This window comes from Rana temporaria, chromosome 6, assembly GCF_905171775.1.
Source record: "Rana temporaria chromosome 6, aRanTem1.1, whole genome shotgun sequence".
NCBI classification, from domain to species: Eukaryota; Metazoa; Chordata; class Amphibia; order Anura; family Ranidae; genus Rana; species Rana temporaria.
Window position 1 is genome coordinate 103,377,233 of NC_053494.1, and position 23,777 is coordinate 103,401,009.

Below are 23,777 nucleotides of genomic sequence, written 5' to 3' on the forward strand. Positions count from 1 at the left end.
AGTTTAACTTCTATAGTTGGGAAGATACTGGAACGTTTAATAAAAGACCACATGGATGAGTTCTTGCTGGAAAAAAACTATTTAAGCAGCAGACAACATGGATTCATGAAAGACAGAAGTTGTCAGACAAACCTGATTTCCTTTTATGAAGAGGTAAGTAAAACCCTGGACAGAGGTGTGGCTGTGGACGTGATATATTTGGATTTTGCAAAAGCGTTCGATACAGTTCCGCACACACGGCTCATGTGTAAGGTAAGGTCTACAGGATTGGATATATCAGTTTGTAAATGGATAGAAAACTGGCTGAAAGACAGAATTCAGAGAGTCGTGGTTAATGATTCTTACTCTGAATGGTCCAAGGTTATCAGCGGTGTACCCCAAGGTTCAGTGCTGGGACCCTTACTTTTCAATATATTTATAAATGATATTGGGTCTGAGATCAAAAGTAACATTTCTGTCTTTGCAGATGACACCAAGCTATGCAGTGGAATAACGTCCTTGCAGGATGTCTCCAATTTACAAGCCGACCTCAATGCTCTGTCTAATTGGGTGACTAAGTGGCAGATGAGGTTTAATGTAGATAAATGTAAAGTTATGCACTTGGGGGCTAAGAATATGCATGCATCATACATACTAGGGGGAGTACAACTGGGGGGATCTGTAGTGGAGAAGGATCTGGGGGTTTTAGTTGATCATAAGCTCAATAATGGCATGCAATGCCAAGCTGCGGTTTCCAAAGCGAGCAAAGTCCTTTCTTGTATTAAGAGAGGTATGGACTCCAGAGACAGAGATATAATTTTGCCCCTGTACAAATCATTAGTAAGACCTCATCTGGAATATGCAGTTCAGTTTTGGGCACCAGTTCTCAAAAAGGACATCGGAGAACTGGAGAAAGTGCAGAGAAGGGCAACCAAACTGATAAGAGGCATGGAGGAGCTCAGCTATGAGGAAAGATTAGAGGAACTGAATTTATTCACTCTTGAGAAGAGGAGAATAAGGGGGATATGATCAACATGTACAAATATATAAGAGGTCCATACAGTGAACTTGGTGTTGAGTTATTCACTTTACGGTCAACACTGAGGACAAGGGGGCACTCTTTACGTCTAGAGGAAAAGAGATTTCACCTCCAAATACGGAAAGGTTTTTTCACAGTAAGAGCTGTGAAAATGTGGAACAGACTCCCTCCAGAGGTGGTTCTGGCCAGCTCAGTAGATTGCTTTAAGAAAGGCCTGGATTCTTTCCTAAATGTACAGAATATAACTAAGTACTAAGATTTGTAGGTAAAGGTAGGTAAAGTTGATCCAGGGTAAATCCGATTGCCTCTCGGGGGATCAGGAAGGAATTTTTTCCCCTGCTGTAGCAAATTGGATCATGCTCTGCTGGGGTTTTTTGCCTTCCTCTGGATCGACTGTGGGTATGGAGTTGGGTGTATAGGATTTTACTGTGTTTTTTATTTTGTTTTTTTATTTTTTGTGGTTGAACTGGATGGACTTGTGTCTTTTTTCAACCTGACTAACTATGTAACTATGTATGCATGCCCAAAGCAATGCTGTCACACACACAAAAAAAGCTGACTGTTAAAACTACTGTAATACTATTTGCATGTTCCACAAATGATGCATCTTTACTTTCCTACACTGAAATATCCAACATTTCTGTTTGTGTGTCAGATACGTGTGTTCCCTATTGCAAGGGAGTAGGTAAGTAGCATTACTGTATTTTATCCAGCTGTTTTTTCCATGACCTGTCCAAGCGACACACAGGAAGTATGAGGAAATCTCTCCAATTTGTACAGAGATAGCACCAATGAAAAGGGAATGCTCCCTGTTAAATTTGAACTATATCAACTATATCATGGAGCATCAACAGAAAAAATGGGAATGCCAAGAGGTGGATGGCAACACTGAAAACCCCAAAGTGTGCAGCAACATGGCTAGGAACTTCAATAGGCAGATCTTGCTACTGCAGGCTCCAAGAGGCAGATATGACTGTGGCTCACTAGACTGCCAACAACTAAAAAAAATGTTTATGGACATAATAGAGACCTGACTATAAATTTAGTCAGAAGTAATGAAGTACACCAGCACAGTTCTTATCACAACTGCATAAGAAAACCTATTTTATAAAGTAGGTAGGTTTGGTTATAATAAAGTATTTGATTTCAACACAAGCCCATCAAAAAAAGGGATTTTTATTAACAGCTTACCTGTAAAATCCTTTTCTTGTAGTACATCACGGGACACAGAGCAGCATAGCCATTACATATGGGTTATATAGTGTACCTTCAGGTGATGGACACTGGCACTCTCCGACAGGAAGTTCCCTCCCTATATAACCCCCACCCATAGTGGGAGTACCTCAGTTTTGTAGCAAGCAATATGCATCCCAAAATTCCCCATAAGAGGGGTGGGAGCTCTGTGTCCCGTGATGTACTACAAGAAAAGGATTTTACAGGTAAGCTGTTAATAAAAATCCCTTTTTCTTTATCGTACATCACGGGACACAGAGCAGCATAGCCATTACATATGGGATGTCCCCAAGCAATGCTCCATGAGGGGAGGGAGACAACCAGAAAAAACCAAACAAGAGGTGCCACCGGACAAGAGGAGATTAAACTGCGGCCCGCAGTACCGCCTGCCCAAAGGCTGAATCAGCGTTCCTCCTAACGTCCATTTGATAAAATTCTGCAAATGTGTGGACAGATGACCAGGTTGCTGCCCTGCAGACCTGAGCCATAGGGACCTGGTGATACGCTGCCCAAGAGGCACTTATAGCTCTAGTGGAATGAGCCTTAACCGATAAGGGTGGACTCTTCCCCTTCAGGCCATAGGCCTGAATAATCGTCTGCCTAATCCACTTAGCAATAGTGGCCTTAGACGCTGCCTGGCCCTTCTTGGGCCCTTCCGGCAGAATGAATAAGACGTCCGTCTTACGAATCTGGGCTGTAGCTTCCAAGTAAATCTTTACAGCTCTAACTACATCCAAGGAATGTAGTAACCTCTCTTCCTTAGAAGAAGGCTTTGGAAAAAATGATGGAAGAATCACATCTTGATTAAGGTGAAAATTTGATACCACCTTAGGCAGGAAGGACGGAAGCGGCCGCAAAACGACCCTGTCCTTATGCAATAATAAATAAGGTGCCTTACATGACAAGGCTGCCAACTCCGACACCCTTCTGGCGGATGCCATGGCCACCAGAAACACTAGTTTCCTAGTCAAAAGGACCAAAGGAATCACGGACAAGGGCTCAAAGGGCTGCCTTTGCAAGGCCGATAGAACCAAATTTAGATCCCAAGGATACAGGGGAGCTTTAATCGGGGGATTCACCCGAATAACACCTTGTAAAAAGGATTTCATTAAGGAATGGGCAGCCAACGATCTCTGGAAGAAGACCGACAAGGCAGACACCTGCCCCTTGATTGTGCCGACCGCCAAACCTTTTTCCACTCCCAACTGTAAAAACTCCAGGATTCTCCCAATAGTATATTTGCGGGGATCCCATTTCCTGGTTTCACACCAGGTAATATAGGCCTTCCACACCCTATAGTATATTAACCTGGAAACTGGTTTTCTTGCGTTTATAAGGGTAGAAACGACCTGCCCTGAAAGGCCTCTGTTTCTGAGAATCAGGGACTCAGCCGCCAGGCCGTTAAATTTAGGGCCTGTAAGGCAGGGTGGTAGAATGGCCCTTGTGAGAGGAGGTCCGGACGTAGAGGGAGGACCCAAGGCTCCTCTACGGTCATCCTTTTTATCAAGGAGTACCAAGGTCTTCGGGGCCACGCTGGGGCCACTAGAATCGCTGGCTTGCGTTCCCTTTGAATTCTGTGAAGAAGACGGGGTAGCATCCGTATTGGAGGGAAGGCATAGATTAGCGCAAACTGATGCCAAGGACACACCAAGGCATCTGTCCCGCAGGCCAATGGATCCCTCGTTCGAGAGACAAAGTTTGCTACTTTGGCATTGAATCTGGACGCCATAATGTCCACCTCCGGAGTACCCCACTTCCGGCAAATGACCTGGAACACTTCGGGATGGAGGGACCACTCCCCTGGGGACATCTGTTGGCGGCTGAGGAAGTCCGCTTGCCAATTGTCCACCCCGGGGATAAAGATAGCTGAGATGCAGGGGACATGGGCTTCTGCCCATGAAAAGATCCGATCTACCTCCCTTTGGGCTGCCTGACTCCTGGTGCCACCCTGGTGGTTTATATAAGCTACGGCAGTGGCATTGTCGGATTGTACCCTTACTGGGGAGCCCTGCAGAACCTCCGTCCAGCCCAAAAGAGCCAACCGAGCTGCTCGGATCTCTAAGACATTTATGGGTAGGGCTGATTCTGCCCTTGACCATTTCCCCTGTAGGGTTAAATCGTCTAGGACTGCACCCCAACCTGATAGGCTGGCGTCCGTGGTTACTATCCTCCATGAGGGGGGATTGAACGATCTTCCTTTCAGAAGATTTTTTGTGACTAGCCACCAACACAGGCTCTGCCTTACCGCATAGGGAAGGGAAATGGGAAGATCCAAGGCCTGGAGTCTTTTGTCCCAGGCCGCGAGAATTGCTCTCTGTAGCCTCCGAGAATGGATCTGGGCATAGGGCACTGCCTCGAAGGTGGCCACTAGCTTTCCCAACAGGCGCATGCAGAGGCGTATAGATGGCCTTGTGCTGCTTAGGACTATGTGGATTAACTCCCTTATCGAGTCCACTCTGGACTGGGGCAGGAAGATCCGTTGTTGTCTTGTATCTAAAATCAGACCTAGATACTCCAACCTTCTTGTGGGCTGTAAAGCCGATTTGTCCCGGTTTAGAACCCAACCCAGGGACTCTAGGCAGTTTACTGCTAGCAACACTGCCCGATTTAGACCGGCCGCTGAGTGGTCGACTACCAGAAGATCGTCTAGGTAGGCCATGATCAGAATGCCCTGTTCCCTTAGGATGGCTAATACGGGGGCCAGGATCTTCGTAAAAACCCGAGGGGCCGTGGCTAGTCCGAACCGAAGAGCCACGAACTGATAATGCCGATAGTTTAGGGCAAAACGCAGATACCTGTAATGGCCTGGGAAAATCGGAACGTGCAGGTATGCGTCCTTTATATCGATGGAGGCCAAGAACTCCTTTCCTTGGAGGGCGGCCACCACCGAACGAATGGACTCCATTCGAAAAGACCGGACTCTTAAAAAGCGGTTTAATAACTTTAGGTCCAGAATAGGCCTGACGTCGCCGTTTGGCTTCGGGACAACGAAGAGGTTTGAGTAAAACCCTTGTCCTTGCTCCCCTGCTGGTACTTCCATAATCACTCCTTGAGATAGGAGTCGCTCTAGGGCGGACAGAAGCGATGCCTGTCTCTGAGGGTCGCCTGGAAGTCTTGACATTTGAAAGTGAGGAGGGGGGAACTCCCGAAACTCCAGCTTGTACCCCTGAGTTACTGAGGACAGAACCCATTGGTCGGTAACTTGGGCCCCCCACAACTCCGAGAACAACCGGAGTCTTCCCCCCACTCGAGAGAGTGGGGGCGCCCCTTCACAAGGCTGCCTTAGGGGCAGCCTTAACCGGCTTACGGTTCCACGGTCTCTTGTTCCCTGCAGCTTGCCCCTGGGGCCTGTTTGCAGCTGCGCGTCCAGGAGGCCGTCGATACTGCCTAGAGAATGAGGGCCCTGGAACTGGAGAGGTTGGGCGCTTAAAAGAGGGACCTCGGAACCTTTTCTTAACCGGCAAAAGGGTGCTCTTACCACTAGAGATCTTTTGAATATATTTGTCAAGATCTTCTCCAAACAATCTCTCTCCTTGAAAGGAGAATCCTGTAAGGAGTTTTTTGCAGGGGGTTTCTGCAGACCAGTTCTTTAACCAAAGTAATCTTCTCATGTGGACCAAATACAGGGATAGGCGGGACGCCTGTTGGATTGAATCCTTAATAGCGTCTACCGCGAAACATAAGGCTCTAGGTAGATCGGCTAAGTCCTGAGCCTGTTGAGCCGGGAGGTCCTTTAGGGCCTGCTTGGCCTGGTCTTTTAAAGCCTGGCAGACGCCAATGGCAGCTACAGCTGGCTGGACCACTGCCCCCGCTGTGGAAAAGGATGCCTTTAGTAAGGTCTCAAGCCTTTTATCCACAGGATCTTTGAACATGTGAATATTGTCCACTGGACATGTTAAAGCTTTATTGACACATGATATGGCTGCGTCAACCGTGGGGACAGCCCATTTTTTTGAAAACTCCTCCTCTAAAGGGTACATAACCGCGAACCTTTTAGGAGGCAAAAAAATCCTGTCTGGCTTAACCCAGTCCTGAAATATCAGGTCCTTTAACAAAGGATGGACCGGGAACACCAGGTTGGCTTGGGGCGCTTTTAGGGAGCCCAATGAGGACACAGCGGAGGCCAGAGGCTGAGGCAAAGGCATTTTAAAAGCTGACCGCACCATATCCGTTAAGGACTGAACCCACAATTTTTCTGCGTGAGAAGCTGAAAAAGGTTCTTCTATAGTAGAATCTTCAGAACCCAAATGGTCCAGATGATCCTCAGCCTGGTCTCCTGTATCTTCCAATTCCTCAGTGGAAAGGACATCTTCCTCAGGAGATTCAAACCTGGGAGACGGGGACCTAGCCCGCTTCTTCCCGGATAAAGAGGCCGAAATAAGAGCGGCCATCCTCTTTTCAAATCCACCCAAGGTGGAGGCTAACATCTCTTCCGTGACATAGGAAGGAGTTGGTTGAATAGGGCCCGCCATAGCACCTAGCAACCCCGATGGCTCACCCAGGGCAGCAACCTCCGGATCCTCCGGGGAGGTAGGGGCAGGTGGATTCTGGGAAATATCCTCCGAGCCCGATGGGGAACCCTTCGGCTTTTTAACACCTTTAGCATTTTTAGCGTTCCCTGCACCCTTAGGAGCCATAATAACAAATCTGAGATACTCCGCTAATATACAACTAACTGTAATAGCTGGAGAAAAACACACATTTAAATAAATGAGGAAAAAAATTTAGGCTAGGGTAATGTTAGACAGAAACTAAACTTCCCAAAACCTAACAAGAGATAGCAATATTGAGCCCCAAGGGCTTAATCATATCCTAATATTGCTTCCCTTAATGCTGGGCTAAGAGAGTATCAAATACTAAGTACTCTGACTGCTACTTAGTACACCGGCTTTTCAGAGAAAATATGAGCTTAAACAGCTCTTTAGCAAGGTGTGTACAAAAAAAACGGCCACTAGGTGTCACTGTGTCAGCATAACATAGGCAAACCTATCCTGCTCAGCTCAGCATCGCTGCTCCGTGTCCCTTCACAGCCTTCAGCAAACTGACAGGCTAAATAGAGTTTTTCCCTCTGATGTACAGAGGGGAGGGAACTCCCTGGGCGTCCCCCGCCCCTCCACGCAGCGTCGGCGCCTATAACAGTGCGCGCGCACGCGCGCGCGCGCTCCCGACGCCGCTCTCAGGAAGCAGGAAGCAGAATCCATGTGGGGAGAGGAGCCCGGGAGCTGCTGGAGACACACAGACATCAGGAAGTAAGTAATTTAAACCTGACATGCTCCCTTTTACATTTCATGGAGCAAAACACCTTGTAGCAGCAGCAGCAGTCTATTAGCCCAGCCAGAGGAACAGTATACCTGGGTGTTTGAGCCATCCAGTCATGCAGACTTTGTGGTTTCTCTTTTAGCCCATGCACAGAGGCATAAAAAAGGCTTTTCCCCAGAGTCCCCTGTGGGGAGCCCACTGACAAACCAAGTTCCGTAGGCCCCCCGCTTACCTTTCCACGCCGCAGGGTATTGCTCATGCAAGAGGCCCAATCTTCCCCCTTCACCGTGGGTATGGTCATAGACCTTCAGGGACCGGGGTCCAAGTCAGGAACACCACACACCTGGACCTATACAGCACTACTGGCAGCAGGTATTCATAGGTTAAAAAACCCAGTCCTGGAACCCAGAGTCCAGCCCTCCAAGGAGAGGCATTATAGGCAAAACCCCCTCCACGAATTGGGGCCCGGGTACCGTCCACTTTGGCTATGAAGCACCTTGGACGGATCCGGTCGGCTGGCCCTGGTCCCAAGGACAAACTGCAGGCACAACCTTCAACGTGCACCAACACCTAAGACACTGGCGAAAAAACTGAGGTACTCCCACTATGGGTGGGGGTTATATAGGGAGGGAACTTCCTGTCGGAGAGTGCCAGTGTCCATCACCTGAAGGTACACTATATAACCCATATGTAATGGCTATGCTGCTCTGTGTCCCGTGATGTACGATAAAGAAAAGTATTTAAATCACAACCAAGCAAGCAGGTTATTGCTTCTCTGTTATATAAATGACAGCTCATTATTCAGACTGCATGTACACACTTTACCTCATAAAAGCCCCGCACCAGGCTCTCCGTCTGCTGTACAACTCCCCTTTCAATTCGCCATTTCACCATTTTCTCAATGTATTCTTTCTTGTTCTTCTCAGTTACGGGAATGTTTGCTCCTCCTGGCTTAAGCTCTCTCTCTGTAATCTTTCCAAACAAGGGATATGTATTTGAATAATAACTAAAATAAAGGAGCATATATTCAAGCCGAACTCCAGACATACGAAAAACATATTTTTTTTATTTTATTTTTTTGCAGTTATGCATTTATTATTAAATCAATAAATGTATTTTAAATGCAAACCTAAATAAGTCCTGATATCAGTCTCCTGTAGTCCTAGCTGTAGTAGAATGGAGACTGTGAAAAGGAGCCACTGAACTGGCTGAGAATGGATCGGCTTGACAAAAGTAACTGATTATTCAGCAGGTAAATAGATTCCATATTTATTTTTTAACTGTGAATTTAGACTGGAGTTCAGCAATAAAGATTTTCTTTATAATGCAAAATATAGTATAAAATTCATGGTATCACAATACATTTATGTCAGCAACTATAAATAGCCAGCACAACAAATATCACACAGATATGAATGTTTGCATTGTTATATCACTAAGAGTTTATTCACACTATATGTTGCAGTGACACAACGTGCTATTGTGAATTGAGGAGTAGTATTGTACCTGTTGCACTCTTTACAGGCTCGTCCACAGTTTGTGTAGGGTGCTATGTTGAATTGCTGGGTGGCGCCACTATGCAATCATTGTAAAATGGAGACCTTCCCCAGTACACTTGGGTACTATTACCTTTTTCGAGGCAGAGTGAAAAAGAGAACCAGTGAGGCTCCGAAATGCTGGCCTGTGATGCCTGATACTTGATGAGAATAAAGGACAGGATTATCACAATACTAAAATGTGCTGTGAAGATCTCTATTTCATCGTGAGTGGAGGTGCCCTACATTCATTTGGAATGGGCTGGCAGCGCACCTTAATGCATGAGGAAACGGACATAATTTTTTTAATTTAACAAGCACACCATAACACAAGGCTAACTAATAGAGGTGTGCGTGCCTTTGGGTGCCACTTTTTATATATGGCTCTGCAATATGAATCATGTGTTAACATGCACTGAAGTAACACAGTAATGTACATGTTTATAGAGTTTTATTTATAGCTATTAAAGTTCCAGTTGGTTTACTGGAATCCACAAAGGCTATAACAATGTTGTTACTTGCTAAAAAGTCTGTTTTACCTCTTCTTGGTAACTCAAGCATATTCTGGGGAAGTCATAGAGTGTCTACGACAATCTTTTGAATACTGCCTCACCTTTGCACCACCGATGTTGGTGCTTGCCCCAAATGTATGTATCTATTGGAAACTGAAATTGGAGTGGAGACATGACAGAATTCTAAAGTGTTGTAGACATGCTTTATGAATTCCCAGAAATTATTTTCATTACCAAGAACAGGTAAAACAAGACCAGTCACCCTATCTATACAGGCAACGTATCCTTGGGGCAACTGAGCTACCTCCCCACTGCTGTAGCTATCACACAAACAGTCCAGCTGCCACAGAGTTTTGTACTGTAACTGGGTGAGCAAAGCCTTATAAGAATTCAGAGACACTAGTTCTCTATCAGGTTCTCTCAGCTTGTGAATGACAGCAGAGAGTGAATGAAATCAACAGCCAGTAGACAGCCTGCTATTAGCCATAGAATCTGCCCACTGCCTGCTGTTGATGACAAGGAGGGATCCAACTTGATCAGGAACTAGTCCCTCAACTTCCCCTTTAGGTCCTACCCACCGTCAGCATCACTGGTTGCTAGAAGTCTACAGAGCCCTTGACAGCCAGTGACAAGTGAGGAAAGGGTAGCAGCGGCAAAAATGTCACTCTGCTAAACAGCGTAGAGAGACAGGCACTCTGCCTGCCTCTGTATGTCACGTTAGAGTTGGTCTTAAAGTAGAACTATAGGCAAAATCTTTTATTTTTATTTTGTATAGAGTAAGGGAGGGTTATAACTCCTGTCATATTTTCTTTTTCCCCTTGGGGAGATTTTCCTTCACTTCCTGTCCGATAGCCAAACAGGTGAGGGAAAATCCCTGCAAATTAAATGAATTCCTTGGGGACCCCCAGCTCACCAGAACTAGTGTTCCTATTGGAATTTTCCCTATTTATTTTCTGACAACAATCCAATTGGGATTTTCTTTTACTTTCACTTTCAAAGATAATAGTACACAGGTCAAATAGAGAGGGTGAATCTCCCTAGCGGTGGCACAGATAGCAATACAAACTTACTGCTGTTCTAATCCCTCTCCACTCTGTATAAAACAAAAAAAAAGTTTTGCCTTAAGTTATACTTTAAGCCTAGTACACACAATGAGAAAATCGGATCAAGAAACATTGCCTTCGAAGTGATCACATGATAATCTGATTAGTACACAGCTTTCGAGAGCCGATTATGACAGTTCATTCGAAATTATCTGAAGGGACAAACACGAAACAGAACAAACGATTTTCGTTTAATCGATACAGTATTTGTCAGAAAAAAATTAAAAGACCAAGACCACGCATGCTAAGAAATGAAAGCATGCAATACAATACATTACATTCTCCTAACTTGAGTAACCTCTTCATTTTCAATATGAGATTAGCATGCAATAAAAAATGGACAATCATTCGTCCAATATTCTCATCGTTTGTACAAGGCTTTAATTACCTTCAGCTTAGTTATCTACGAATTGGAGATAATTCTTTAGAATTTGGTGCAGCCATAGCTCCCCTTTGTAAAAGTGGTGCTATTAAGAAATACCAAAATCTATTGCGCGTTTTGGAAAAATTAGCAAAGTTGGCAGCAGGCTTTTGTGAATCTGATGCAGAACTTTTTGAAGACCCATACCACCAGAAATATTGTCCAAAAGCTTTACTTCACTGTATGCAACAACAAGTGGTACATCAAAGGCGTATTACTTGATTGTTGAGAGAACAGGATTTTTTTTTTAATGTTAGTTATCTCTATATAATTATATGACATTAGGACCAGAGTTAATAAGAAAAATATACCTGCCCAAATACTTCTTCATTCACAGTGAACGTGAGGTCCAGCATATCATGGATATCATTGTCTTTCATCCACTGTAGGCTCTGGTGAAATTCTTCATCCAGATATTCCAAATCACTCAAATCACAAAGTCTACAAAGGTGTAAGATTGAAGATTTAACATATGAATTTCAACATCACTCCTTAATCTAGATATGTGTTCATTAAACATTTTCCTAAATACAGCCTTTATCAATAACTTAATCTTTACAGTAGATTCCTAGTGGCTGATTAGGGTTATGGTGCATTGCACATTGGTGTCAGTCAGAAAGATTACTTACAAAAAAAATAAGGAAAGGAAGGGGTGACCTCATTATGTGCTACTGCACCTTAAATGTCCAATGTTGAGATCCTGAAATTATTGTTCTTCCCTGAGTTCTTCTTTAGGATGAAATATAAATCTCATATTCTATATTACATTCAGGAGTCATAATTTTCCATACTGCACTATACATGATTACACACACTTTGTTAAGAAGGTGGCCCTTTTTGCAAAGAGGCTGTAAGTGATCATTCCTCTCCCTGTTGAAAGCTAAACCCCAGGAATTCAGGCACTTTCTAAAATGCATTCCACCTTATGGCTTACCACTTAAATTCACAATTACATTTTTTACTGAACACCTGGGCCCGGATTCACGTAGAATGGCTTATCTTCGTGCGGGCGTAACATATACTATTTACGTTACGCCTCCGTAACTTTTACAGGCAAGTGCCGTATTCTCAAACGAAAGTTGCGGCGGCGTAGCGTAAATAGGCCGGCGTAAGCCCGCCTAATTCAAATTTGGTAGATGTGGGCGTGTGTTATGTTAATTTTATGTGACCCCAATTACGCTTTTTACGAACGGCGCACGCGCCGTCCGTGAAAGTATCCCAGTGCGCATGCTCCAAATTAACCCGCAAGAAGCCAATGCTTTCGACATGAACATAAATGACGCCCAGCCCTATTCGCGAACGACTTGCGCAAACAACGTAAAATTTTAAAATTTCGATGCGGGAACGACGTCCATACTTAACATTGGTACGCCGCATCTACGCCTCATATAGCAGGGGTAACTTTATGCCGGGAAAAGCCTAACGTAAACGGCGTATCTGTACTGCGTCGGCCGGGCGTACGTTTGTGAATTTGCGTATCTAGCTGATTTACATATTTCTAGGCGCAAATCAGCGTACACGCCCCTAGTGGCCAGCGTAAATATGCAGTTAAGATACGACGGCGTAAGAGACTTACGCTGGTCGGATCTAATACAAATCTATGCGTAACTGATTCTAAGAATCAGGCGCATAGATACGATGGCTCGGACTCAGAGTTACAACGGCGTATCTGGAGATACGTCGGCGTAACTCGTTTGAGAATCCGGGCCCTGGAGTATAGCTATCACTGTACTTCCCACACTCTGGTACTAGACCTTCTGGTCTCATCTTCTATAGCTGCAGTATCCTATGCAGAAGCGTTCCCTTCTCCTCCTCTCATCTTGCCCAATCAATAAGGACTATGTATTATGTGAACCCATTCACAAAATACAAAGCCTTCTGTAAATACATAGGGGGGGGGGGGGGGTCAGAGCTTGTCTTTTCAATCTGTAGCGCTGTCATTTTCTGTAAAATACAATGCAAAATGGCAACCTGGAGGCATTCTGTGTACAGCTGGTATACAGAATGCCCCCAGATATATAATTTCCTGCTTGTGCGATTGGCTTACAATTTGATAATTGTATTTTTTTTTTTTTTTTTATTGAAACACAATATATTCTATACCGTGGAGAAAACACATTTTTAGTACAAGACAATTTAATATGAAGTATTATATTTTAATTAATTAAAAAAAGATCCGCCGCCGCAAGTTTTTGAGGCAAGTGGGTAATTCACAAAGCACTTACCTCAAAACTTGCAGCGGCGTATCGTAAATCCCCCGGCGGAATTCAAATTCCGCGGCTAGGGGGAGTGTACTATTCAAATCAGGCGCGTTCCCGCGCCGATCGAATAGCGCATGCGCCCGTTCGCAAATTTATCCAGAGTGCATTGCGCTAAAGAACGCAAGGACGTCATTGGTTTCAACGTGAACGTAAATGGTGTCCAGCCCTATTCACGGACGAGTTAGGCAAACAACGTAAAAATTTTAAATCGCAACGCGGGAACGACGGCCATACTTAACATTGGCTGTGCCTCATAGACCCAGGGGTAACTATCCGCCGGAAAAAGCCGAACGCAAACGACGTAAAAAAAAAGAGCCGGGCGGTCGTTCGTTTCTGAATTGGCGTATCTCCTCATTTGCATATTCGTTGCGTAAATAAACCGAAACGCCACCTAGCGGCCGGCCTGGAATTGCAGCCTAAGATCTGACGGTGTAACACAGTTACACCTGTCGGATCTTAGGCATATCTAAGCGTAACTGATTCTATGAATCAGTCGCATAGATACGACCGACGAAACTCAGAGATACGACGGTGTATCAGGAGATACACCGTCGTATCTCTATGTGAATCTGGCCCATAGTGTGCATGGACACATTGGCTAACATGGATGGGAGTTTGCAGGCAGAAAAAAAATGAGAGCTCAAAAAAGCTAAAAGAAAAACCCATAGGAGCTGCTTCTTTGAGATGCAGTGTGCACGAGCCCTTGTGCGGCCAATATAGATGCAAACAGTTTTCTCAAGTGTCAGAAATATACATCTTGATTGACTTACATTCGTAGAAGTGCCTTATAAAATGGACGTGTGAAAAAGGCATCTAGTAGATACTGATGTATAAGTGCAAGACCCAAGATTCGGCCACTGAATCTAAACCTGAAAAATAAACATTAAACAATAATTAAATCCCCATTACATGCAAATAGATAGTGGGGCAAAACAGGGAGTACAGGTATAGTGTACATGTTCTAGCATGAATCTTACACAGAACAAATTGAACAAGATGCAAAAACACACAAAACTTCAGAAAGTTAATCCAAATGTCATCATCACCCAGGTTAATGATAGCAAAGATGGGAAGAGACGTCTTTATTATTTACACTCTGTGCCTATGTGCACCTACAGTTATTTTTGTAGATCATCTTGAGGGAGCATTTGTTTTAAGATACAACATTTTAATTAGTTTAATGCAAATAATCTTGTGTGTTTATATTTAAAAAAAAAAAAAAATTCTCCATAATTTGCACGCACAGTGGTTAAAGTGATAGATGGATGGTGGAATACCACTGGGTCATTGCACAGTGAGGAATCCGACAATCTCTGATCTGGTTTACCCCTGCCCTCTGCTGAAAGCATAGATGATGCAGTGATAGAAGAATGCCAGCATCGCTGTGAGATGGTGAAGACAGCTGACAGGCTAGAATGTCCAGCTATAAGACCAGGTTTCACCTTCCTCTGACGTCGCTCTTGGACATGCGCAATAGGATGGAGAGGAACTGGTGCCCAACTAATCACCCATAAGGGGATCAATGTGCGTGAAGCAGATGCTTACAATGTTGTCCAGTGCTGTACTTTTCCTGATGTAGGAAAGACTCCAACTGGTCCTCAGTGGTGAAGACACATTAGTAGCTCAATAGTGTAAAATGGAGTCTGACCCAGGAGACCCGCCGAAAGTGAAATCCCACAAAGTAGAACCACCTGTTTTTTTTAAGACCAGAAGGCAGCTATGGGGGGATTCTCCCAGGAGAGAAGCCAACTGGATAAAGAGGGAAGAGTCCTTGCCAGCAGGCTCCTAGCAGATACCCTGTTCATAAAAGTAGACATGCTAGGCTAATCAGAACCTAAATCCACAACAGCAGAGACAATGGCTAAGGTAGACCAATAAACAAAAGGAGAGAATGGTCCTTCAACACCTGACCCTCCTGCAAGAGAGGAGAGGAGGGGGAGAAACTGTCTGATGACGAGGGCCTAATGGGTTACCTAGTGTGGATCTAAGTAAAGAGGGCCTCTGGTGGGTACCCTTGCTTACAGATGACAGTAGTTGAAACCTGACAAGACACAATTCAGCTACTGTCCACTAGGATCTCTGAAGCTTAGTCTTTTCACAAGGGGTCAGAGTATCTCACAAAGCATATGCCAGGAAAGGGCACTAGGTTTAACACAAGAGACCAGGCTCTAAAGAGTATCAAGTGAACAACACTGATGATTCAGATCCCTAACAGAGTGAGGGAAGTCCAGGCTTGTTCCAGCCAGCCTAGTAAACAAGAAGGCCCCTCTGTGGAGGGGAGACACTGAGGGGTACCAGTTACCAATTGGTTAATTGGCATGTTCTAGGGAAAGGGAAACTCTGAGGCCCCGTACACACGTCCGAGCAACATCGAGTTCCTCGGCGAGTTCAGTGTGGAAGCCGCCGAGGAGCTCGGCGGGCCGACTTTCCTCATTGAACAACGAGGAAAAAGAGAACATGTTCTCTTTTCGGCCCGACGAGTTCCTCGTCGGCTTCCTCGCTGAAAAGTGTACACACGACCGAGTTTCTCGGCAGAATCCAGCTCCGACCGAGTTTCTGGTTGAATTCTGCCGAGAAACTCGGTCGTGTGTACGGGGCCTGAGACAGAGAGAAGTGGTCCTGATAGTGCCAGCTCTGGAACCCTAGCTAACAGAGTCTGGAGCAAGGGATCTGGGCTGGGAGAACCCAAGATTCCCTGAGGACGAGGCTGCCAAGGCTGAGAAACTAGCCTGCGTATCTAAGGGGACACTCTCTGCACCTAAATGCCTAAAAGGCAAGCTTCCCATGGACATGGAATGATTCAAACACACCCCCACTTGTAGCATTGAGGGAACACCTGCAGAAGGGTTGTCAGTGGACTTGGCCATTCAGTGGTTGGTTTGTAAATTTTAACCCTGCGGGCAGTCTGAGAGTGAGGCTCTGGGGTCCTAGGGGTACCTACTGCAGAAGTAGACAAAGGAAAAGAGTGGAGCTCAGCTGACCTTTCCTGGGAGCTCCTGCACTGAAACAGGAGCATGCTCGAGCCTCCAACAGGACCTATGAATGTGGAACCGAGGGTAGACCTAAAGAGAAAACATTCTTTGAAGGCCAGTTGAGTCAGATGCCCTTTAGAAAGGGCATCTGCACTGTAACCAGAGGGCTCTGCACATCTGTAAGCACAGCAGACCACATGCAGGACTGAAGTCTAGATGCTTGTAGCAGACCATCACAACCAAAGCTAAAGACTTCAGACATCTTCTCAACCCATTTAATTAAAGAGGGTACTCTACCTGAAGGGTTTGGTATGGATTTTGAGGAGGACTCCTACGCCATTTTTTTTTTACATTTTGCGCAGGGCTCCCCTTAATATCCATACCAGACCCGAAGGGCCTGGTATGGAATTTGGGGGGACCCCCACGTTTTTTTCCAATGACTTTTATCTGTATTGCCGGGACCCGGCAATTTATTATAGCCGTGAGTAGTTTTAAATTACTTTTTTTCCTTTAGAAATGTCATTTTGTGCATGGACTGTTATAAACACGGTAAAATCTGTATTGCAGCGATTATATATTTTTTTTCTCAGAGATACACTTTGACTCTTTAAAGAAAAAACAACTTGTCTGCAGTCGCCACTCACCAATTGTGCAACAGTGAGATCCCAGGGACTGCTACACCTCAAACTTCAGGAGCATCTTAATCAGTGGGGTAAATAATTAACCTTATTATATTTAGAAGCTTGTGCCACGTTATTTAGGTTTTAATTTACACTTACTAAGAACAGCAATAAAATAGAACTTACCATTCATGATGATTGTCAACGAATGCAGACATTGGACTTATTTGTACCGTATAAGTGTCATTTGCAGAATATTCAAATAAACCATAATAAGGATTAAATAATTCTCTTGAGACAAGAAAGAAAAATTCCCTAGATGGCCCACTGTAGTCCAACCTTAGAAAAAAAAAAAAAAACATAATTGCAGAAAGCTATTTCACTACATTTAAAGTGGCTCTCCTGTCAAAAATAAAAGTATTCCAAGCTCTTTTTGGATTGCTTAATGTTTTGTTATAAACAACCATCTAATCCAGACATTCAGCATCCCTCTTCTCTGTCACCGACAATGATTGCCCTGTGCAGTTTAATGTGGCTGCTGATGGGCAATTCCTAGTACTGTTGTCAGTTCTCCCAGCCCTGCCCTGTTCCTGACGTCACATCTTTCTCATGATCGAGCATGCACAAGCATCCTCATTCATGAGAGAGCTTTGACAAGGGAATCTGATGGGAGTGACAGCCCTCAAAAGACACGCCCAATGACTTAATTTGGCCATTGAAATTTGTCCGGTTCAGCAGAGACTGGCAAAATTTTGATCCATGTGTGGCCATCCCTGTTCAACACAAGTCGATCGTTAGAGTAGCGAGCTACTGTCCACTAGGAGCTCTGAAGCTTACTCTCTTCACAAGGGGTCAGAGTATCCCACAAAGAGGATTTCAGAAAAGAGGGAATTCCTCCATCCACCTCAACTGTGTGAATGGTGGAATCTATGGTCAGCTTTAAAGTGATTTTAAAGTTTTTTTTTTATTAACAAACATGTTATACTTGCCTGCTCTGTGCAAGGGTTTTGCACAGAGCAGCCCCGATCCTCCTTTTCTGGGGTCCCCCAGCGGCACCCCTGGCCCCTCCTCTTTGTTGAGTACCTCCACGGCGAGCCAGTTTCTATGGGGGGAATTTACGATGCTGAGTCCTGCTTCTATGCCATTGACACAGCAGTAATCGGCCACGCCCCCGTGTCACTGTATTTGATTGACAGCAGCGGGAGCCAATGTCCCAAATGGGGGGATTCTTCCAGCAATCTCATTTGTGTGGATGGAGAAATCTGTTTTCAGTTTTCGTTCAGCCAGCCTATGGTCAGCTTTAGATACAATGGGCCGGATTCAAGTAGATTTGCGCATTTATTACGGAGGCGCAGGGCAATGATTTTGCCCTGCGCCCCCGCAATTTTTTTGCGCTGCCCTCGATTCACGGAGCAGAAGCTCCGTAAATTGCGTGGGTGCGCCGGCAAATTGCCCGGCGCAAGCGCGTGCAATTTAAATGATCCCGTAGGGGTCGGGAATCATTTAAATTAGGCGTGTTCCCGTGCCGAGCGTAGAGCGCATGCTCCGTCGGGAAACTTTCCCGACGTGCATTGCGGCAAATGACGTCGCAAGGACGTCATTTGCTTCAAAGTGAACGTGAATGGCGTCCAGCGCCATTCACGATTCACTTACGCAAACTACGTAAATTTTAAATTTCGCGACGCGGGAACGACGGGTATACGTAACATTGGCTGCCCCTGCTAATAACAGGGGCAGCCTTACGCAAAAACCGCCGTACGGAAACGACGTAAATTGCGTACGCAGGGCTCGCGCAACTTTGTGAATCGGTGTTAGTATGCAATTTGCATACTATACGCTGAGCACAACGGGAACGCCACCTATCGGCCATCGCAAGAATGCAGCCTAAGATATGCGGGCATAAGAGCCTTATGCCACGCATATCTTAGGCTACAGTCGGCGTAACGAGGTTCCTGAATCAGGAGCACTCGTTACGTCGGGGCAAGTAAGCAATTGCGCTGTGTAACCTATGGTTACACAGGCGCAATTGCTTCTTGAATCCACCCCACTGTGACCAAAGTACCTCTCTTACACAATAAGAATTTATTTACTAAATCTGGAGAGAGCAAAATCTGGTGCAGCTCTACACAGAAACCAATCAGCTTACAGTTTTTTGTCAAAGCTTAATTGCACAAGCTGAAGTTAGAAGCCGTTTGGCTACCATACAAAGCTGCACCAGATTTTGCACTGTTCAGTTTTAGTAAATCAAACCCTTGTGTCTTTTACTTTGATTTATGGACTCTGTGCCATCATGTGATCTGAAGGCTTAAAAAACAGTCTATAATATTTCTGTATACAAGTACAAAAAGGTACCTTCAGTTCAGCAATTAATTCTCATTTGCATATACAAAGAAGGCATTTGTAAGCATGCATTTTGCTACTTCTGCCAAAAGACTAAAGCAATGCATTCAAAATGCTGAGATAGTAAATAAATAAATAAATAAGAAAATCACATTTACACTAAAGCTGGTGATAGATGAATAGAAATTTGTCTGGTTCAGCAGGGATTTGTCATATTTCAATCCATCTATAACTGTTTTAGTTTGAGAGGAATCAACCTAGTGATCAACTTCTCTCGAACGGTACTGTTGGTATATTTGTGTTCAATCATGACTGGTGTAATCTGGCAGTGGAGAAGTCCCACTGTCATAATACAATGACACCGCAGACAGGATTCCTTCTTCTACCTCAAATGTGTGGATAAGGCAATCTGCCTGATCAAAAAATCAATAAAAAAAAAATCTATGACCAGTTTACCTGAGATAGGTCACAATGTTTATGGTCATTATGCAAAAGGAGAAAACTACAAGCCATAGTGTTATGCTTACCCTTCTTCGCCAACAAAAGTAACATACAGCTTGTTCCTCTGCAGGTCTTTTCTGGAATATCCCATAATTTGGTTGAAGGCATCTTCAAGTAAATGGTCTCTTCTTATAATTAATCTGAAATAAAAGAATGAGATAAAATGGTGAAAAAGCTTGGTAAAGATCTTCATTGTTAAAAATGTATACTAGTTTAGGAGCTGTGAGGCTGAGCATTTTTCGCTTACTGTGGTCCTGGAGCTAGTATACTACTTGTGGGTTTAGAAAGGTAACACACACACCCTTATAAGTTCTTGATCTCCCATTTGTGTGAGTACAAAATATAATGGCATTAATGAATACACTGTTACATTACAATATCTCGATTTTTTTAAACAATTATTTATTTCTGCAGTGTCTGGCATTAAAGTGTATGTATAGCCATTAGTTTATATTTTTTTAAATAGAGCATGAAAGGGTTAAAACCCCCACCAGTTTATTGTTTGTTTGTGTGTGTACCATTGGGGAAATGTCCTCACACTTCATGTCCCAAAGAGGCAAAAGGAACAACTTTGTTCTCCCTTACTTTCTTTCCCAGTGACAATGGCCACCAGTACAAATACAAATACTCCACAATGGGGACACAGACAGCAATAAAAATTTGACAGAGGGTCTAAACCCTTCCTACTCTATCCAAAACTAAAAACACAAGTTTAGCCTAGAGATTAGAATGAAAATCCCATATCAAAATGGTGTCTCTGTGTATTACACCGAGTGTCCCTACCCACATACTCCTAATAAACAATTCTGGATATGTTGGTGTAAGTATCTGGATCTTTGCGTTAATAAAGACCTGTACAGTCAACAGCAACTTTAGCTTTTAGAGCTCTCTAGCGCTAGTAAGTTTGCTGTATCCAGAGGGGTCAGCATCCTTATACATAAATTCCTACCGTTTAGACTTCTGGCACTGGAAATAGCTTTGTTATGTTACTAGCCATAGTGGATAGGTTGGAGTTGGTGGTAGTGGGATTGTACCTGCCCGCCAGCTGCCCTGCCAGCTCTCAGATGGTATGCATGGATGTAGAGATCCCTTGCTTGACATCCACATACAGGGAGGCATTAGATGGCCTTATCACACTAGAGGAGCTTCAGCGGGTGGTAGCCTCCCTGCAAAATGGCAAGACGCTGGGCCCAGATGGCATCCCTGCCAAATTCTTTAAAACATATGCGGAAGAAATTCTCCCTTCATTTAAACGAATGATCCAAAAGGCCATGGAGGAGAACTCTCTCCCCCGGACAATGGCTGAGGCAGTAATTGTTGTCATTCTTAAACAAGGCAAGGCTCCTGAACAGTGTTCCTTGTACCGACCAATTTCAATGTGGATGCCAAACTGTTGGCCAAAGTACTGGCCAGACGACTGAACACTGTGATCATGGCATTGGTGCATGGAGATCAGTCTGGCTCTATGCCGGGTAGGGGAACCGATATTAACATTCAACGCCTCCTTCTCACCCATCTCTCCAGGGCAAGTGGGGACGTTATGGAGGTGGTAGCCTCCTTAGATGCTGAGAAGGCTTTTGATTCAGTTGAGTGGCGCTACCTCTGGGCTGTCCTACTTAAATTTGGGTTTGGCACCCGATTTATCGGATGGGTTTGGATGCTATACCACAGTCCCACAGCCCGTATATGCACAAATAACTCCCTGTAATCGCCTTTCCCCCTGTCTAGGGGCACCAGACAGGGCTGTCCACTTTCCCCTGGTCTGTTTGAGCTAGCAATGGAACCCATGGCGGCCTGCATCAGATCTGCCCCCTCAGTAGAAGGGATTCGGATAGGTGTAATTATAGATAAAATATCCCTATATGCCAATGACACCCTCATTTTGCTCAAGGATGTTTCCTCCCTCCCACCTACACTTCAAATAGTAAATGTGTTTGGCTCGTTTTTAGGCATCAAGGTCAATTTGGGGAAATCACTCCTCTTCTCGCTGTACGCGTCGCGCCTTTGCCCACCAACAGGTACCCCCCTAAACTGGACACCTGAATTTAGGTATCTAGGAGTAAGGGTTGAGTAAGGGTTGACCCCACTATCCTCATACTATGAGCTGAATCTCCAACCACTACTTAAAAACTTTTCGTAGAAATGTATGGCCTTTCACCGGTGGGTAGGGTAAACTTGGTTAAGATGGTATATTTGCCTAAATGTATCTACTTCTTTCGAAATTCCCCTCTGATCCCCCTGCCTCATTTTTTGCCAAGCTAAAAAGTATAATATCCTCTTTTATCTTGAATGGGAGTCCCCCGCGGCTGTCCGTCTCCACCCTTCAGCTTCCCATTACTCAGGGGGGCTTGTCCCTACCAGACTTCCATGTCTACTTTTGGGCGGCTGTCCTGGTGACAGTTAGATGGTGGTTCTCCCAACCCCGTGATAACCCAGCAGTGACTCTGGAAGCAGCCATAATGGGGTCATATTCCACCCTTAGTAATGTGGTGTTCAGAGGGACGAGATCCCACCCTGGTATCACGGACTTGATGCATACAACTATTACAATATAGCACAGGACTAAGACCCATTTTAGCTCCACCGAGACATTCTCCTCTCACATCCCCCTCTGGGGTAACCCTAACCTACCACACATGAATACTGTTCCAGATCCACAAATCTGGGCGAGAAAGGGAATAGTCAAACTGAAGTACATTATCATGGGAGGTAGACTGCGATCTTTCTTCGATATCTGGGATGCCTACTCACTAACGGGATGGATGTTGTTCTGATATTACCAACTCCGTCATGCTTATAGGAAACGGTTCCCGCCACTTCTCACACTGGAATCAGACTCTGTGGAGGGGTTACTTACTGCCAAGATCATAGACAAACCTCTGTCCTCCTTGTATTTCCATTTGTCCATAACTCCCACAAAGAAACTTGAAAAAACCCTGGACAAATGAAAGATGGACATTCCTGATCTGTCAGAGGACAAACGGGAGACATCTGTCTCTACCTTCGTTACCAATATGATCTCGGCTAGAGACCAATTTATGCAGGTCAAATTCCTCCACAGAGCCTACTTCACCCCAAAACAGTTGACAAATATGAATCCTAACACCCTGGTGGCCTGTCCCAGATATGATCTAAGGGCTGCCTCCCTGCCCTCGACCAGATTACCTCCCTGGATCTGGGAACTAAGACTAAATCAATGCTGCTGAACGTCTTTAACCCTGCGGTGTGGGGCAAATACACTAAATTATTTCTCAGCTACGCTACATTTTATGCCCGTAGGGCATTTCTCCACTGGAAGGACCCTGCACCTCCCACGGTGTCTTCATGGCGTTCGGTATTGAACTCGGTGTTGCCACTGTACAAGATCACCTTTGCTAATCGAAACTGCCTTACTAAATTTGACAAGATATGGTCGGGATGGATAGATGCTTGTGGCACAGAGTTCACGGGTGACAATGATGATAATGGCCCACTGTTATGATCTCCTGAAAGCTATTCGCTATCTATTTTAGGTGTATCCAACTGCTTAGATGAGGTTCCCCCCCCCCCCCATTCTTCAATCCTGCTCCCCTCCTCTTCCTGGATCTCCTTAAGTAACCTTGCTGGGATTTATTGCTTCCGAACCAGTATCTCATTGTATTGGTATATATTAGCCTTTCAACGCCTCTCTCCTGCTCATATCAGCAGAACACCTAGCTTGTAACAATCTGTATAATACTTTATATGTGACTAACTGTGTATATGCATCGCTTGTACTGTAAAAATTTGAATAAACAAAAGTTTGCTGTCACCCAAATAAGGCACCAAAAAAAGGGTGCCCTGAAGACGAGAAAATCTTTCAAACAATTAACAGGAAACAGGACTGACTGTTAGGCTGGGTTATCACTAGTGCGAATAGTATACGGTTTCACCGCATCCAATTCGCATGTCAGGAGATTGTGACCGGCTCTCTATGGAGCTGGTTCACACATCTCCGGAGCGGCTCCGGTGCGAATTGCTCAG

General features: G+C 44.7%; 1 protein-coding gene across 1 annotated transcript in view; it reads right to left on the reverse strand.

The window, feature by feature from the left end:
* The window catches only part of HECW2 (HECT, C2 and WW domain containing E3 ubiquitin protein ligase 2), a 336,744-nt gene that overhangs the window by 16,520 nt on the left and 296,447 nt on the right, over positions 1-23,777 (reverse strand). Inside the window, exons 23-27 of the mRNA XM_040358472.1 lie at positions 19,802-19,915; positions 17,121-17,273; positions 14,113-14,211; positions 11,393-11,522; positions 8,336-8,482 (exon numbers count right to left, since the gene is read on the reverse strand). Of these exons, the coding sequence (XP_040214406.1) occupies positions 8,336-8,482; positions 11,393-11,522; positions 14,113-14,211; positions 17,121-17,273; positions 19,802-19,915 (643 nt within the window). The remainder of the gene's footprint in view (positions 1-8,335; positions 8,483-11,392; positions 11,523-14,112; positions 14,212-17,120; positions 17,274-19,801; positions 19,916-23,777) is intronic.